At 36.9% G+C, this 17,391-nt stretch overlaps 1 protein-coding gene across 2 annotated transcripts; it reads left to right on the top strand.

The window, feature by feature from the left end:
- The first annotated feature begins 332 nt into the window (after positions 1-332).
- Positions 333-16,484, top strand: gsna (gelsolin a). Of its 2 annotated transcripts, XM_051877019.1 has the most exons (17): positions 333-497; positions 7,351-7,548; positions 7,711-7,865; positions 8,735-8,896; positions 8,985-9,134; positions 9,212-9,301; positions 9,393-9,525; positions 9,610-9,914; positions 10,013-10,146; positions 10,269-10,359; positions 11,555-11,581; positions 12,924-13,094; positions 13,179-13,353; positions 14,218-14,339; positions 14,449-14,526; positions 14,702-14,762; positions 15,517-16,484. In XM_051877019.1, exons 2-17 carry the CDS (start codon positions 7,356-7,358, stop codon positions 15,684-15,686), a joined length of 2,217 nt encoding a protein of 738 aa, XP_051732979.1. In that variant the 5' UTR covers positions 333-497; positions 7,351-7,355; the 3' UTR covers positions 15,687-16,484. The 2 variants fall into 2 exon arrangements, with proteins under 2 accessions (XP_051732979.1, XP_051732980.1); XM_051877020.1 differs by lacking the exon at positions 11,555-11,581.
- Positions 16,485-17,391: the final 907 nt, after the last annotated feature.

Genomic DNA, 17,391 nt, shown 5'->3' with positions numbered 1-17,391 from the left:
CTGTACTGCATTGAGCTACTGTATATTGTATTGTTGTATAACTGTTGAATATTATTAATTAAATGTTTTATTTATTTTGTAATTAAGACATTAGCAACTGAAGTAGTATTACCATGTTATTTCACAAAGCATTCGGTCTCTGAAAATCCTTGAAAACACCGACTGGAAAGTAACACACGACAAAACAACAGTTATTTTAGTAACAATAACTGTAGTAACTGTGGTATTTTGGATGAAACCACGGTTACCACGGTAAACATTTTGTAGGGGTGGGGAAATGAGCGCAGTATCCACGTGGCGCAGTAGGTGGCAGTGATTTGCCTTGTCCCGTTGTGAGAGGGGTGTGGTTTAAATGCCAGGATCACCCCCTGAATCTAATGAGGATTATTTGAGTAGTCTGTCCAAAACAGAGGGGAGTTGCCCTGCCTAGACATAGCATTCTGCAATACCATTTACTATATCTCCGCTGTAGACAGACTCCAGTCGTTCATCTATAGGTAAGTCTGTTATATTTGATTTATTTTACCTTTAACCAACCCTCTCAGCCACAAAATAATGAAGTCATCTGAAATGTAGCGATTTACCTCACTGCAAACAACGCCGAAGTGTTACTTTCCACACAAGCGGCTCTGTGTTCGTAATGGAGTGACACTTTCTAACAGAACACGCCAAGAACTCAAACACACTGCAGTCTGAAATCGTTTCAGCTTGTGTAGGCCGTGCATTATATGGTACTTTTGACAAAACTGCTGTTTTTGTATCGAGCGCTGAAAATGTTCTTCAAACAAAGCCATATATGGAGAGATTCTGAATTCTGGGATGCTCCTTTTAATTATGCGGCAAAACGGATCTTTGAAAGTGCGGAGTCCGCAGGACTTTCTCTGACCTGCTGCTGTCACATATGCATTTGGAAGAGTAGGCCTACTATTGATAATTGAATCGATTTATCCTTTTCTTTAACCTAAGCAGAGTGGAGCATTTTTTGTTTGAATAACTTAATATGACTATTTAACTAAAGAAAACATATAGTTAACTACTTTTAGTGGTAATTTGTTGTTCTGTCAAAAAGGGCTATGGCCATTACAGGAACTTAAAGATTAAAATTAAACGTTTATGTGCTGTATAGTTCCACTTTTGATTACTCATCATCAGCCCCTTGTGTTTATTCATCACCTGTTACCATAGAAACACACACAACTGAGACAAACATTAACTTTGTGGTAAAGATGCTGTAGATAAAGCGGAAGTGCTCTGCATCACCTCAGGAAACACCTTCAAGATTTGTGAATAATTGCAGCAACCTTCCAGCATAAGTTGCTTCTCATGGATTAATTTGTGTGTGTGTACATTTGTGTAAAAAAACAATTAAAAAAACAAAAAAAACAATAAAGTTTGACTGGTGTAGTCTGTAGCCATGGTAGATGACTTGCACAAAGACTGATAACATACTTCATGGGTGTTCTAATCCAAACACGCCTATACACACATACCTAGTGATTAAAAGAATAACAGTGGTCTGTGAGAGTAGGTCACACTTTGTTTCAGTGTTCCTGTGTCTCAGTAGGAAGGAGAGAAAAGTCTTTTTGAGCAGATTGATGCCACAGATTTGATATAGATGCAAGTTACTCAGAAACACATGTAAACATCTGCAAGAATATGTTTAAGACCAGCAACACGCAATGGTTTTGTAATTTGTAATGGCAAGTGTTATGTTATCATGTCATATAACATTACAAAACCAGCTTTGTCGTGTGGCACATTGTGATGTGACACTATTGACCAGATTCATAACAAATTTACAAAATTGTTCATTATGCTGAAATTTGCACGTTTGCTTTCATGCAGTTCTTAAAGTCAGCATGAAACGATACTGCAATAGTATTTTCTTCCCTGTTGTGACGTATATCTGAGTGAAACAGCTTCTCGAACAAGTAGAAATGTAGGGCGGGACTTGGTTTTGTCCATCGGGGATTGATTGGATGGTTGTGGATTGCTATTGCTGTGATCTCATGTGAGTGACAGCTTGTCCCGCCCTTGCACCAGTAAACGTGTTGTCAGAGATGAGAAGAGATATCACTGCAAAAGGGAGGGGCAATTATTTTGATTACAGATTACGAGGACATTTGAATTAAAAAAAAATAAAATAATGATGTGCACAGATAAATCTTTGATAAAAGTGCAATATTTCATTAAAAAAAGAGAAAGAATCCATTGTCCATTTGAATTTTATGAGGACTTTACTGTTTTGCTGTTAAATATTAAATTGGTTGAATTAGACAAGAAAGTATTAGCCACACCAATCTGATAGAAACAGTCTGACACCTTTTATAGCTCAGACTTTGAACTCCTGCATGTTTATCTGTATACTAAATACCAATTCTCAGAGTTTTGTGCTTTAATATGGGACCTGGCTATAAAACACAGTCAGTGTAGTCAAAGTCATGGGTTAGGGCTTAAACAAGGCTTTGAATCAGTGTAGACTCTGTGCTAAGATATTGCATGTATCTCAAGAGCTTTGGTGCTTGTAAAAGATGTAGGAAGAAATGTCTAGATGGAAAAACTGAGTCACCCCAGGAGTTCATCTGATTCAGGCATTTCTCCAGGAAAAAGGAAGATGATTTAGTCAGTTCTTCCAGACTGAGGATTATGTCAAAATACATAAATTATTTTATACTACCAAGTAGTTAGGTTAAATTCAAGTTGGAGGTATATGCTGGTCATTTAACAGATTAGGACCATCGCATGTATTCATTTCCACTTCATTTCTTTCAACATTTTCCGAGGACTACTGTGTCTGAACTTGTTCAGGTTACAGTCAGACACTAAAAACTGTGAGGATACTTTCTGAAGTCAGTGAACTTACTTCACAACTATTGAAGTATGTACTTTAGGTATGCAGGTGCAAAGTGATCATGCAAAGTAATCCATGAGAAACAACTTTTTTTGGTACCAACGACTCTTTTCAAATCCGATGGCTCCTTACCTCTTGTAGCCATAAAATCTTGATAAACCAAAAGTAGAGACAGGTATTTTCTTCCATATTGTGAGGTACATCTGAGTAAAAACTTATCCAAAAAAATAATAATAATAATAATAATAATGTAGGATGATGACTTGGTTCTTTTCATCAGTTTTTGTTTGGATGGAGGCAGTTCTGTTTCTGACATTTTGTTCGAAATTACGAGGTGAAAAAATAAAATATGACATGTATGCATGGATAAATCGTTCACAGTAAGATCAATAACATGCATTTAGAAAATAGGCTGTTTTAGGGATGACATTTCATGTATCTGCTAATAATTGCGTTCTTTAGAATTCACCAAATGCAGTATATATTGTACACCTGTATTCATGCATCTTACTGCTTTTTGCAAAACTGTATTAAGGCCTATTCAGAGTGGCTAACTATATACAAGTGCTTCCCAGAAACATCTCCCTCCCATTTTGACCCATAAGCAAATGTCACATGACCTAGGCTATTTATAGTCTCCTGTGGGTTAGCAGACTCTAGGCAACCTCATCAGCTGCATCAGACAAGATATGTTGAGTTCAGAATAGGCTATTGTATGCTAAATATTTCATGCAAGTCTCAAGAGAGATACCCTTAGCAGTAAATTACAGACTGAGATCAGTCGTTTGCATGAAACAATTTTGTTTAATTAGCCTTTCTGTCACACTGATTCTTTGTTTTCAGAAGAGATTTCAGAAGATACAATGTACTTAGGCACATCAAAACATTTGGAATCAGTTCTAGATTACACGACGTAGACTTTGGTGTACATGCTGATAAAACAACAGCTGAAGTAGAGCAAATGGAGACAGCATGTCTATTCAAGTTCATCATCAAGCGCTTGTTTCGTAGCTGGCCCCTGGTTTAAAATAGATGCCTGTTTGTGAAGAATGTGTTGCCAAATAGCGATTTGATCTAATAATGGAGGTGTCAATGAATGCAACTTACACAGGTGCTAATTCAAAGTTTTAATTGCTGGGACTGTCACATTGTCTTGCGCTATGAGTGTAGAGAGAAAAATAAGATTAGAACATAAGGTCGATTTATGGTTTAATGTTCTTTGAGATGATGAGAGATAATGTGCATAATAGCTATGATTTTATTCATGATATATCATGATATCTCTAATCGGTTGATATCTTGGCATATGATCTCCTATTTCCCCTATTTTTGTTCACACAGTTTCTGCCAACATGTTAATCTTGAGCATCTATAGAGTAGTATTGCATCCTTCATATCTCTGAAGAGTCTTTAGTTTAATCAGATTTATAAAAGACAGATACAGCTGTACCACTTCTTTCTGAAAACAATCGAGCTCCTGGAGGCATCCCGTGGCCAGAGCTAAAGAGTCACAAGCAATACATCATTGCATTATCCCTGAATAACTTTTGATTACCCATAAGTTTATGTTGTTTACATTTTGTGCACTTACACTCCGATTGCCAACCAAACACAGAAATTTGATGCAGTTTTACTTGCTGCCTGCAGTTTCGACTCATGACTGGGATCTTTTATTGCTGGGACTGCTCCATCTTTCAGTTTTAAACGATCTGCAAATCCAGCGCCGAACTGGGCCTTGTTTATAAAACATTCGTTACCAATATGCCGGGAAAAAACAAATACACTTGCACAGCTCCGTTGCTGCCCCGGAAAAACAAATTGCATCCACTGTTCCCTTAAAGGGATAGTTCACCCAAAAATGAAAATTATCCCATGATTTACTCACCCTCAAGCCATCCTAGGTGTATATGACTATCTTGTTTCTGGTGAACTCAATCGGAGATATATTTAAAAATATCTTTAGTTCTCCAAGGTTTATAATGGTAGTGAATGGGGGGCCCACATTTTGAACAAAAAAAATTGCATCCATCCATAATCAGAGTAATCCATACAGCTCCAGTGGGTTAATAAAGGCCTTTTGAAGCGAAGCAATGCATTTCTGTAAGAAAAATATCCGTATTTAAAACTTTATAAATTCAAATAACTAGCTTCCGCGGACGACCGTACACATGCTGCGCAACTCAACTTGCGCCAAATGAGTAACCCGTGACGCGATGTATGACGCAGGATGTAGGAGTAGCGTAAGCTTAGACGCCTCTCGCGGTTCAAACAAATAGGGCTGTGCAACAAATTTAAGCTCCTCTTCTCTTATATCAAAATCCTCCAACATCTCTCTTTAAAATTTCTCATTTTAGACTTCTAATTCATGACCGGTGTTTTGTTTTGCTCTCTCCTTGCGCTTCCGCGTTCGTCATTGCGTTCAGGTCAAAGGTTGCTCTTCTTCCCAAATTGACTTGCGCAGTATGCATACGGTCATCTGCCGGAAGCTAGTAATTTGAATTTATAAAGTTTTAAATATTTTTCTTACAAATGCATCGCTTCGAAAGGCTTTTATTAACCCACTGGACCATTTTGGGGTGAACTAACCCTTTAACGCTGGTTACTTTAGGAAGCTGAACAAGGTTATCTTTCCCTCACAACCGAAAACACACTTCTTTGGTGACATTGTTGATTTCGTGGTCTAAAAACAAAATGACAAATCTTTCTCGAACAAGTCCAGTGCAGCGTTGCCGACGACTTCCATAACCCGAACGAAGTACGTTTGATGGGTGTGCTCTTGCTCTCGCTCTGGTTGATGTGTGCACGCGCTCTTCCGGGAGAAGTGCCCATACAAGAAATTCTACCCTTTATGACATCATCCAGGGCCATACTCAAAAAAAACTTTCCAAAACTTTTACGAACCCTGAAGGAGTGTATTTGGCACAGAAATACTCCATCATATGTCCAACTCATTAAAAAAAAAAAAAAAAAAAACTTTGGACATGTTTAGCATGAGAATTCAACTCTTTAACAGTGTAAGCAAGTCAAAATGCATGAAATAGCATTAGACATCCCCTTTAAAATGGACCAGGAGCACCTAATTTGGAATTACATGCCCTACTCATCCAATCTTTGACAAATAAAAACGACATAAGTGTTTTAGATTTTTTGGCATCAGAACCAATAATTATGTTTCCCCTCCTGTGGTTTGGTTTTTCATGATATTAAGAAAGAGTTAATTCTGATGGATGATTGGTAAATATTGATCCTTAGTAAACACCACTCCCTTCGTGGACTTTTTTTTTTTTTTTAATCTGAGTAATGTCTTGTGGTCTGTGAACAGACTTACAAGGCTAGCATCTAATTTCTGAATGACTCATGTCTAAGACATTCCAAACTTCACCATGTCTCCACCCCACAAGTGGGCGGTAAGCTCAGCTGACACAGTCACAATCTCAGAGGCTCTTGCCACATTATGAGCTGGTGAGTGACTTGCAGGACTGGTGGTATGAATGATCCGGTCACGCTGTGTCCACGGTTGGCACAGTCACTCCAACAGCATTACTCACAGCCTTTCCTTTTTCCTGCATCCAGCCCAAATGTCTATCACCACAGAAGGAAACTCCCAGCCACTGGATTTTTATAGTTCAGTTCACTGAGTTTATTTTGCAGTTTGTCTCCAATGTAGATTTAGGATCTTTAGGTATGTGCAAACTCGAGAAATTCAGGAAACAATTTTATAGATCTCTCACAAATGTAGGGAAAATGTTTTTTTTTGTTTTTATGTTGGTTTGAATAAACAGCCCCTTTCACACATTAAACCTGGTAAATCACTATAAAATTACTAAGACTTTTCTGGTAAATACACAAATGTGCTATTCACACAAGCAAAGGCGTTTTGTTTTTTAGCTGGTATGATTCGGTACCATTCACACATCAGTACCAAAATACCAGTAAACTCTGTGATGTCATTCATTGGAAATTACCTTTAAACGCTGCACTGTTTTCTTCATCCACCTGGATGAGAAGCGCTTCACTATCTGTCCAATTTTTTTATTTAAATGTAAGTGACAGGCATAAGGGGATGTTCACACATAATGCAGTTTTTCTCTTGAAACACAAGACGCATAATAGTTACTATATTACTGCAGTTACTATAGTATGAAAAAATAGCAACAGAGCCACAGCACTGGTGAATGGAAAAGAAGACTGGATCTCAAACGCGAGACGCTTTTCAGCAGTCTGACGTCTGTTTATCGCATGTTTACATAGAAAAACAATTAAAGCAGTGGAGCGTACTATAAAAAGCTCCAACAGAGCTTTATGATAGCATCATAATGGTAATTTACTGGTATTGTTAAACTTCTCGTGCTGGAAAATTGCCAGAATTGATTGACCAGTATTGAAAAGGTTAGAGATCATGTGTGTGATCTACCTGTACCCTCAAATGGTAATTTACCAGTAAAGACTATATATGTGAAAGGGGTTAATGTCTGTTTGTTTTGTTTTGTTTTCTCTAGACAGCATGGTGTACCACTCTGAGTTTGAGCGAGCAGGCAAAGAGGCTGGGCTCCAGGTGTGGAGAATTGAGAAGTTTGATTTGGTGGCAGTTCCTGAGAACCTCTATGGAGCGTTCTACACTGGTGACGCTTATGTGGTCCTCAATACTATCAAGCAGCGTTCTGGCAACCTACAGTATGACCTCCACTTCTGGCTAGGTAAGAGGACAATGCTTTGCCAAAAAGATTCTGAATTTTTGACATTTATTTTAGTCCCATTGCAAAGTAAATGTTCTGCCTAATTTGCAAGACAAGCTAAATGGTTTAAATGTCAAATGCATCAGCTGCATTTCTTATAGATGTTCTTCCCTCAACTGGCAGGTGATTATTGCACGCAGGATGAGAGCGGGGCGGCTGCCATTTTCACAGTGCAGATGGATGACTATTTGGGTGGAAAGCCCATCCAGTACCGTGAAGTTCAGGGCTATGAGTCCAAAGCTTTCCTGGGATATTTTAAAAAAGGGCTGCAGTACATGGTGAGTGGTCCAATCATTGACAGGACAAATGGGAAAAGACTCTGGAGTTTACAAATAATGTTCAAATATGATCATGTCTTCAAACACAATTTAAAGACTCACAAGTAAAATTTCTACCATTTTTTTTTTTTTAAAAGAGTCCTTAATGCACAGTCATGTTTCTTGTCACATGACACTGACTTTCATTTGAATATAACTTTTTAAAACAATACTGCTTTACTACTTAATTAATTTTTTATGAAATAATATTTAAAATATACACGTGTGTGTGTGTACTGACATGTTACACTTCATGTCCCACAAATATTCTTTTTTTTTTTTAAGAAAGAATCCTGAAAAAAGTATCACAGGTTATAAAAACATTAAGCAGCACAACTGTTTTCAACATTGTTAATAAATCAGCATATTAGAATGATTTCTGAAGGATCATGTGACACTGAAGACTGGAGTAATGGCTGATGAAATTCAGCTTTGCATCACAGAAATAAATTATATTTTAAAGTATATTAAAATACAAAACCACTATTTTAAATTGTAATAATATTTCACAATATTACTGTTTTCAAAAACATTAAAAATAGGAATGTGTCTAAACTTTTGACCGGTATTTTATATATATATATATATACACACACAACAGGACAGTTTTACCACACTGACATGTTTTACTTAATGTCCCACAAATATTTATCAAAATTAATTAAAAAAAATTGTAACATATTCATCATAAGATATGCATTCAGCCAGGTCATTGACTGTCAAATGTCACATCACCATTGATTTCTTTGCTACAAAATATTAATGTTAAAATATTAGGGAATAATATTATTGCCAGACATTAAAATTTTAATGACATCTATTTTTTCCAGAAAGGTGGAGTTGCGTCTGGATTCAAGCATGTTGTCACCAATGAAGTTACAGTGCAGCGGGTGCTACAGGTCAAAGGTCGGCGTGTTGTCAGAGCAACAGAAGTGCCAGTCAGCTGGGACAGCTTTAACCAGGGAGACTGCTTCATCCTGGACTTGGGTGATGTGAGTATCATCATATGAAGAGAGTAAGGGAGAATTCATATCATTGAAATCTCAAAAATAACCCTGTTTGATCTGTGTATTTTCACAGGAGATCTACCAGTGGTGTGGTTCAAAGAGTAACCGCTTCGAGAAGCTAAAAGCTACGCAACTTGCAAAGGGCATTCGTGACAACGAACGCAGTGGACGCGCACGCGTGTATGTGTGTGATGAAGGGATTGAACGAGAAAAGATGTTGGAGGTAAGAAAGAGAAAGAATCAACTTTAAAATCATCTAAGAAATACACTTAAAAATATGATCCATCTATCTCATGGCAGGTTCTTGGAGAAAAACCAGACCTGCCTGAAGGAGTGTCTGATGATATCAAGGCTGATGCGTCCAATAGGAAGATGGCCAAACTCTACAAGGTAGCCATGGGAGCTTAACCATGCCAACATGATGAATAGCCCTTGTAGATCATAAGTGCATTCAGTTTATTGATGTTTTCTTGTACTTCAGGTGTCTGATTCCAGTGGAGACATGACCATTGCCCTGGTGGCTGCTGAGAACCCCTTCTCCCAGAGTGCTCTGGAATCAAGCGACTGTTTCATCCTGGATCACGGCTCAGATGGCAAGATCTTTGTTTGGAAAGGTAAATCGCATTGACTGACAAAACAAAAAAGACTTTTTTCCTTTTTTAGACTTCTTTGTTGACACACTTGTGTTCATTTTATAGGCAAAGATGCTAATGTGGAAGAGAGGAAGGCTGCCATGAAGACAGCAGATGAGTTCATTAAGAAAATGGGTTACCCAAAGCATACACAGGTTCAGATTCTCCCAGAGATGGGCGAGACGCCTCTATTCAAACAGTTCTTCAAAAACTGGCGCGATGTGGACCAGACAGACGGCCTGGGTGTTGCTTATGTCTCAAACAGCATCGCTAAGATCGAAAAGGTGCCGTTTGATGCTTCTACACTGCATGATTCACCAGCCATGGCCGCCCAACACGGAATGATCGATGATGGCACTGGAGAGAAACAGGTCAGAGAGTGAGCACACACTGCATGTAACGTGACCAGAAGTTGGACAATATGTTGTGTATACAAATATTTTTTTTTTTGTGTCACCTGATACTCTAGATCTGGCGTATTGAAGGTGCAGACAAGGTTCCAGTTGACCCCTCTACTTACGGCCAGTTCTATGGTGGAGACAGTTACATTATCCTGTACAATTACCGCCATGGAGGCAGACAGGGTCACATCATCTACATCTGGTATGACTTGATCTCACACAGTCAATTTAAAGCTCTGTCATGTCATATACACCGGAGCACATGTGATGTGTTTTCATTTAACAATTCAGTTGGGTTGTCCTGACTACTGATGTCTCTCACAGGCAGGGTACGGACTCCTCACAAGATGAGATTGGGGCATCTGCCATCTTGGGCGCCCAACTGGATGATGAGCTTGGAGGTGGACCTGTGCAGGTAATGCTAACGAATAAACCTCAGTGGATTACTTGATCACAATCACATTCATGTTTCTTCATGGTGAAACTGTCATTTGCGACTCTTCCATTACAAGTTCAACAGTTATTCTCTTTTTTTTTTTAATTAGTCAACATGAAACGGCATTCATAAACCATTTTACAATGGTGATGTGGCACATTTCTGAGTGAAACGGTATGCTCAGAAATTCAGCAATATAACACTCACCTAACACTCACTTAAAGTTAATCTTTAAAAACAATAATCATTTAATAACATTGTTATATGGATTTTTTAGCAAATCTAACAAACTAGCAAGCTTCACTTGTAGCATTTAAAATGATTTATTTTATTTTATTATTTTTTTAGTGTTTTATTTTTAATTAATTTTGAAAAAATAGTATGAAATTGTAATATTGTCCATTTATCAGATATCAGCCATAACATGAAAATAATGATCAAATTATAATAAAATAATTAATTGGTCACCTTAAAATCAAAAAGGGCCATTCTTATTTTTATGAATATTGCAACCTGACATTTTTTTATGGAATATACTGAAAATAATGATCAAATTATAATAAAATAATAATAATAAAAAAAAAAAATTCCAGCATCAGCCAGAATGTTAGTCACCATGAAATCAAAATGGGCAATTCTTCTTATTTTTTTTGAATATTGCAACCTGTCAATTTTTATGGAATATACTGTAGCAACTCGTCACTTACATGAAGTCATAGCAATTATGCTAACAGTTATTAATGTCAACGATCCAAAGATCCAATCAATTCTTGATAGACAAAATCAAGTTCCGCCCTATGTTTTTTTTCTTCTTCAAGAAGCAGTTTCACTCTGATATACTGTATATCACAGTAGGGAAGAAAAGACGCAATTTCCATTTCATGCCAACTTGAATATCCATGCATCCCTAATTTTGATGAAAGATTATGAAAACAAACATTTTTTGTTACATGCGCTGATGACTGATGGTGAAAAAAGTAAATAGGGCTTATGTTGATTTCATGTTGACTAAGTTCAAGCATCCTGGTTCCTACTGTAGCTTGTGGAAGCTTAGCTACATTCTGCCATTATTGCCATTTCATTGGCCTTCCCTGATTTTTCCATCTGTTAAACCAACTTCCACCTCTATGTCTTTCCTTCCTGTCCGTTATTCATACCCGACATCCTGCTGTAGATGGCTGGTGCTCCCATCACCACTCAGGTATCCATATCTCAGGATAGCATGTCCCTGTCCAGAGCCTTCTTCTCTGCCACTTATACAAGCAAACAGCATTGATTTTTATCTTTGAATCACATTGATAAAGCAAAAATGATCTTACAAAACATTAAACAAACAACAGATACAAATCTGAAAGGAAATTCCTCTCCTTTTTGGGAATTCCTAGTCATGTTCCTGAAATGCTTTTAATTTTTCCACAGTGTAGCAGCATAAAGTCCATTATCTAACTGAATTTATACAGCTAAAAGAATCAAAACTTCAGCTGAGAACTCATGATTTCTTTATAATCAGTGTTCATGATCAATATGTACAAAGATTATCACGCTTTTTTGTAAGGCTCTGTACACTGACATGTTCTATCCCTGTAAACGCCTCCACTAGTGTATTTGTGACTTTGTCTCTACGTTGTTATTTCGTCATTTTTGCACAAGTAACTAACTGTCTTCTACATTAACAGATTACTTCTGGGAATGAGCATGTGAACATTAACAGAAATGCTCCGTCATGCATTCACATTTATTTTTGAATAAATGTGATTTTTCTGTCTGGATTTATGCATGCTGTCATGCACAGCTAACTAGACCAAACTAGCACATTTAGCATGCTAATGTAGTTTATGTGTACTACACAGTAGACAACAGAGAATGTCCATCATCTCTGTATTGGTCTATGTACACTACCACTCAAAAGTGTGTGTAATATATATTACACACACACACACACACACACACACACACACATACTTTTATCCAGCAGGGTTGCATTAAATTAAACAAAAATTACAGTAAAGACAATTATAATATTATAAAAGAATTCTATTGAAACTAAATGCTGTTTCTTTGAACTTTATATGAATCAAAAAAATCCTGAAATAAATGTATCATGGTTTCCACAAAAAAATTAAACAACAAAAATGAGGTTTCATGGAAACATGAAGAACATATAGATAACATTGCAATGAATACAACCGTATAATTCAGCAGAGAGTATCATGGGAACACTAAATGTAAGTTTTGGGGCAGGAGGGAAAAATAACCCCTTTAGTTTCAACCATTGATAAAGCTCTGCTTCCTCCTAAAGTTGAACAGCCCACTGTCATTGTGCTGACCACAAAGGATGCTGGGAATGTTGGCATTAGCCCCACATTCCAAACAGTGAGCTCAACGCTGCCACCCTGTGGAATTAAATGCAATCCTCAACCAAAGCCCATCGAAAAACCAATAGGGCCAATATAACTGTTGTCAGAATATCTTTTTTTTTTTTTTCATTTTGCGGAAGAAAGACTTCCTGTTATCTCTGTTTACACTCACTGTGTATTTTTCAGGTGCGGGTGGTCCAGGGTAAGGAACCTGCTCACCTGATGAGTCTGTTTGGAGGGCAGCCCATGGTGGTGCACAAGGGCGGCACCTCCAGGGATGGTGGTCAGACGGCACCAGCCGAGACGCGGCTGTTCCAAGTGCGCTCAAACTCCGCAGGGTGCACACGAGCGGTGGAGGTCAGCATCTAAAGTTTAGAACTGGTGGGAAGTTTTAAATATTCTCCTCTAATAATTGCTGATCTTAAATGCTGTTGCCTCCAGATTGACGCAGTGTCCTCCAATCTGAACTCCAATGATGCTTTCGTCCTGGTGACCCCAGCTGCGTCTTTCATATGGGTGGGACGAGGAGCCAGTGATACAGAGAAACATGGGGCGCAGCAGCTATGTGACATCCTTGGAGTGTCGCCCTCCGAGCTGGGTGAAGGAGGAGAGGATGGTGAGAACTCGTTTGGAAACTTTAAAGTAATAGTTCACCCAAAAATTAAAACTCTGTCATCATTTTCTCATCTTCGTGTCGTGACAAACCTCTATGACTTTCTTTCTTCTGTGGACACAAAGGGAGAAATTACAAAGATGGAATACTCACACTTTTCCATACAATTACAATGACTGAAGCTTCTTTTAAGGTTTAAAATCACCATAAAATCAAAAGTGACAATTCTTATTTTTATGGAATATTCAGTTTTTATTATAAATTATTTATCTGTGCACAAAATTATTTTTAATTCATGTGCCCTCATAATCTTTAATCAACATAACTTCCCCTCCCATTTGCAGTGACATCTCTTCTCTTCTCTGATGATGTTTACTGTCATGAGAGCGGGACAACCTGTCACTCACATGAGATCACTGCAATAGCAAACCACAACCATCCAATCAATTTGTGATGGACAAAATCAAGTCCCGCCCTACTTTTTTTTTTTTTTTTTTTTTTTTCTTGTTCGAGAGATAATTTCACTCGGATATATGTCACAATTGGGAAGAAAAGACTAATGCAACATCCGTTTCATGTAAAAAGGGCACAAAAAGAACATAAAAGCAACATAATAGCGGTCCATATGACTTATGTGACAGAATTTTCATTTTTGGGTGAACCATTCATTTTAGGATGCATGAAAAAAGGAAATGAGATTATGTAGCTGTTTTTTATGTAGCTCCCACTTCAGTCTCTTATGTAAATGGGGGGCCATTTTTAAAACTATTTATTATTTTGATATTTATATTATTTTTACTTTTTTCTTCTTAAAAAATGTGATCCTCATAATTAAGGTCATGTATACTTGCATGTGTCGCACCGCAGGCAGCTTCTGGGATGCTCTGGGAGGAAAGGCCGATTACCGCACGTCCGCTAGGCTAAAGGACAAGATGAATGCCCACCCGCCACGACTGTTCGCCTGCTCAAACAAAACTGGCCGTTTCATTGTGAGTAAAGCACCCAGATTTTTTTTAATCTGCCCTGATTTGAGTGAGAATATCGTCAGTGTAATATGATAAAGAGTCACTCAATATGGATACGCTGATATCCGTGCAGATTGAAGAAGTCCCTGGAGAAATGACCCAAGAAGACCTGGCTACAGATGATGTCATGATCCTTGACACCTGGGATCAGGTAAACTGACTACATTAACAGGATTGTTCTACATTACAAGGAGTTCTCATAAATCTGGTTTATGTTGCTTGCATAGAACTTCACAACTATTTTATTAATGCAATAACATGCAGCTGGCATTTAGTGAAATAATGAGACATCACAGACGTTTAATGAATCTTGATGTGTTTTGCAGGTGTTTGTTTGGATCGGAAATGAAGCTCATGATGAAGAGAAGACTGAGGCGATGTCTTCAGGTGAGACTCATTATAACACTTTAGACTTATCATAATTATAATTCACTGCATAAAGTATAAAGAGTAAATGGAATATTGCCATACTACTCTTACTATACTAGTATGCATAGTTGTGTCAACATTTATTTTTGATAAAAATGCCAAAAGTTAATGCATTTTTAAACAAACAAAAATAAGTTTGCATTTTTAATTCAGTTCCAAAATGTTTACTGGGTGCCACTCATGTTCACATCAAACAATGCTACATTGCTGTCACATCACGTAGTATATATTATTACTATTTAAATTTTCTATTTTAATATATTTTAAAATGTAATTTATTCCTCTGAAGACTAGAGACTGCTGAAAATTGTCACATGATCCTTTAGAAATCTTTGGTTTTCAAGAATCATTTCTTATTATTATCAATGATGAAAACAGTCATGCTTAATATTTTTGTGGAAATCATGATAAATTTTATTCAGGATTTTTTGGTAAATAGAAAGAACAGCATTTATTTGAAATAGAAATATTTTGTAACATTATAAATGTCTTTACTGTCACCTTTATTCAGCAAGGATGCATTAAATTGATCCCAAACCCCCAAACTTGTTTCATTTTTTTTTTTTTTTAATTATTACTATCTGTGGTCCATGCTAGAGTCCAGTAGGTGGCAGAAATGTGAGAAAGAAAGAAACATGAGCTTGTTTTGAAACAGCAAAAGCAGATTGTGTCCTTTTAATGAATCCTGTATTTTCCTTTTCTTTCTCTCCAGCTGCCCGATACATCGAGACAGACCCAGCCAACCGTGACTCACGCACACCTATAGTGAAGATTAAACAGGGCTTTGAGCCGCCCACATTCACTGGCTGGTTCCTGGGCTGGGACCATGACTACTGGAGCACTGACCCCCTGGAGCGGGCCATGGCTGAGCTGGAGATCTGAACTTTGAGCTGTCACCCCTGACCTTTTAGACCCCACTGCCTTACTGCAAGCTGATCAAAGTTGCCCTTAGATACACCAATTTGATGCTTATGAGGGTTTAATCATGGATTCAAAAACCAAAGCTGGTCCTGGGTCAGTATAAAAGGGCAACTTTTAAATCAAGCACCTTACTGCCCTGGGCTTCAGTCACCAAACTTAAGGCAACTTCATGAGGTTCCATTTGTGCCAAAAATGAATTTGTGCTTTATACTGTACATTTGTCCTTTTCTACTTGTTCAAATAAATTAGTATATGTTGATGTGCATGTTCTCTGTTTATGTCATATTGTTCTGTCACTCTTACTGGTCTTGTACTGTCGTCTTCTTCTATTGTCTATACTGTCGTCCTTGTTGTAGTTTTTCTGGAATGGAATTATTTTGCATACTTTTGTTTTCTGTTTATACATCTGTGCACATTGCGCCATGACAAGACGGCAGAACAAGACTACAGTAAGGACGACAAAGAAATACAACAGTAAGGACGACAGAAAATACTATCTGAACAAGAATTTATCTGAACAAGTAGGCAATGACTGTAGACAAGGACAAATGTACAGTACAATGTTCAAAGCAGTAGACTCATTTTTTGCACAAATGCAACCTTATAAAGTTCTTCACCTTGTTGCTTCTGTATTTAAGTGATTTCTTCATGTGTTTAACAATGTTTTAAAGCTTTTAGGTTGTTTTCAGTCTGTACACCTTATGTTGCTGAAGTGCATGAGCTTATATCAGAAAATATACAAGAATATTCTTATCAAAATCTGCCAGAAACCTTTTTTTTATGTAACCAGTTTTAAGAGTTTACTACCAACACTAGTTTAGTGTTTTAAATTTAGATATTTATATATCTAAAATACTGATCTAACTATAACCTAGATATGAGGTTTTCACATCTATTCCACCCTAAACTCAGGAATTCAGTCAGTGACTGTGTTTGAAATGGTAAACTAGCATACTACTCATCCTATTTCTGTAGTGTATGTAGTATGTATACAGTAAGCTCTTTTTTTGGATGCATACCCAGATAACTTATTACATAGTATTCCACAATGCAGTGCACTCCAGGTTATTATGATTAACTAAAACTGTTAAAAAAATATTTGCTAATGAAAATAAAACTGAAATATAATCTTATTAGATAAATATTAGATAAACAAACTTCAGTTAGTTGCCAAGTCAACATTTCTAATTTTCATTTAGTTTGTTGAAGCACTAAAATTACTAACTGAAAATAAGTAAAAACTAAAACTGATCTAAAACTAAAACTGAAGTAAAATGAGTTCATTTAAAATAGAACAAAAACTTGTGACAAAAGCACAAAACAAAAACAAAAAGATTAAACTAAAATTAACTAAAAATTAATAGTTGTGTTAAAAATTAAACTAAAATGAACACAGAAAATATAAATATAGCCTAGTCAATGTCAATGTTAATAAAACTAATAGTATATTTAAAAAATACTATCATAACATTGATGCACTCTTGAGCATTCTTAATATCAGTAATATCAACCATAATTTTTAACATTTTTATGCGTAATTTAATCAGACTGCCAAAAGCTGAGATATTATTTTAACACAAAACTAGCTTAAAAATGCAAAACTTCATATATACAAGATGGCCACAATTGCATTGAATGTGCACTGTGATCAGGTCATGTGACAACA

Source organism: Ctenopharyngodon idella, chromosome 21, assembly GCF_019924925.1.
Source record: "Ctenopharyngodon idella isolate HZGC_01 chromosome 21, HZGC01, whole genome shotgun sequence".
NCBI classification, from domain to species: domain Eukaryota; kingdom Metazoa; phylum Chordata; class Actinopteri; order Cypriniformes; family Xenocyprididae; genus Ctenopharyngodon; species Ctenopharyngodon idella.
Note: the sequence above shows the minus strand (reverse complement) of the source record. Positions and strands in the feature narration are given on the sequence as shown.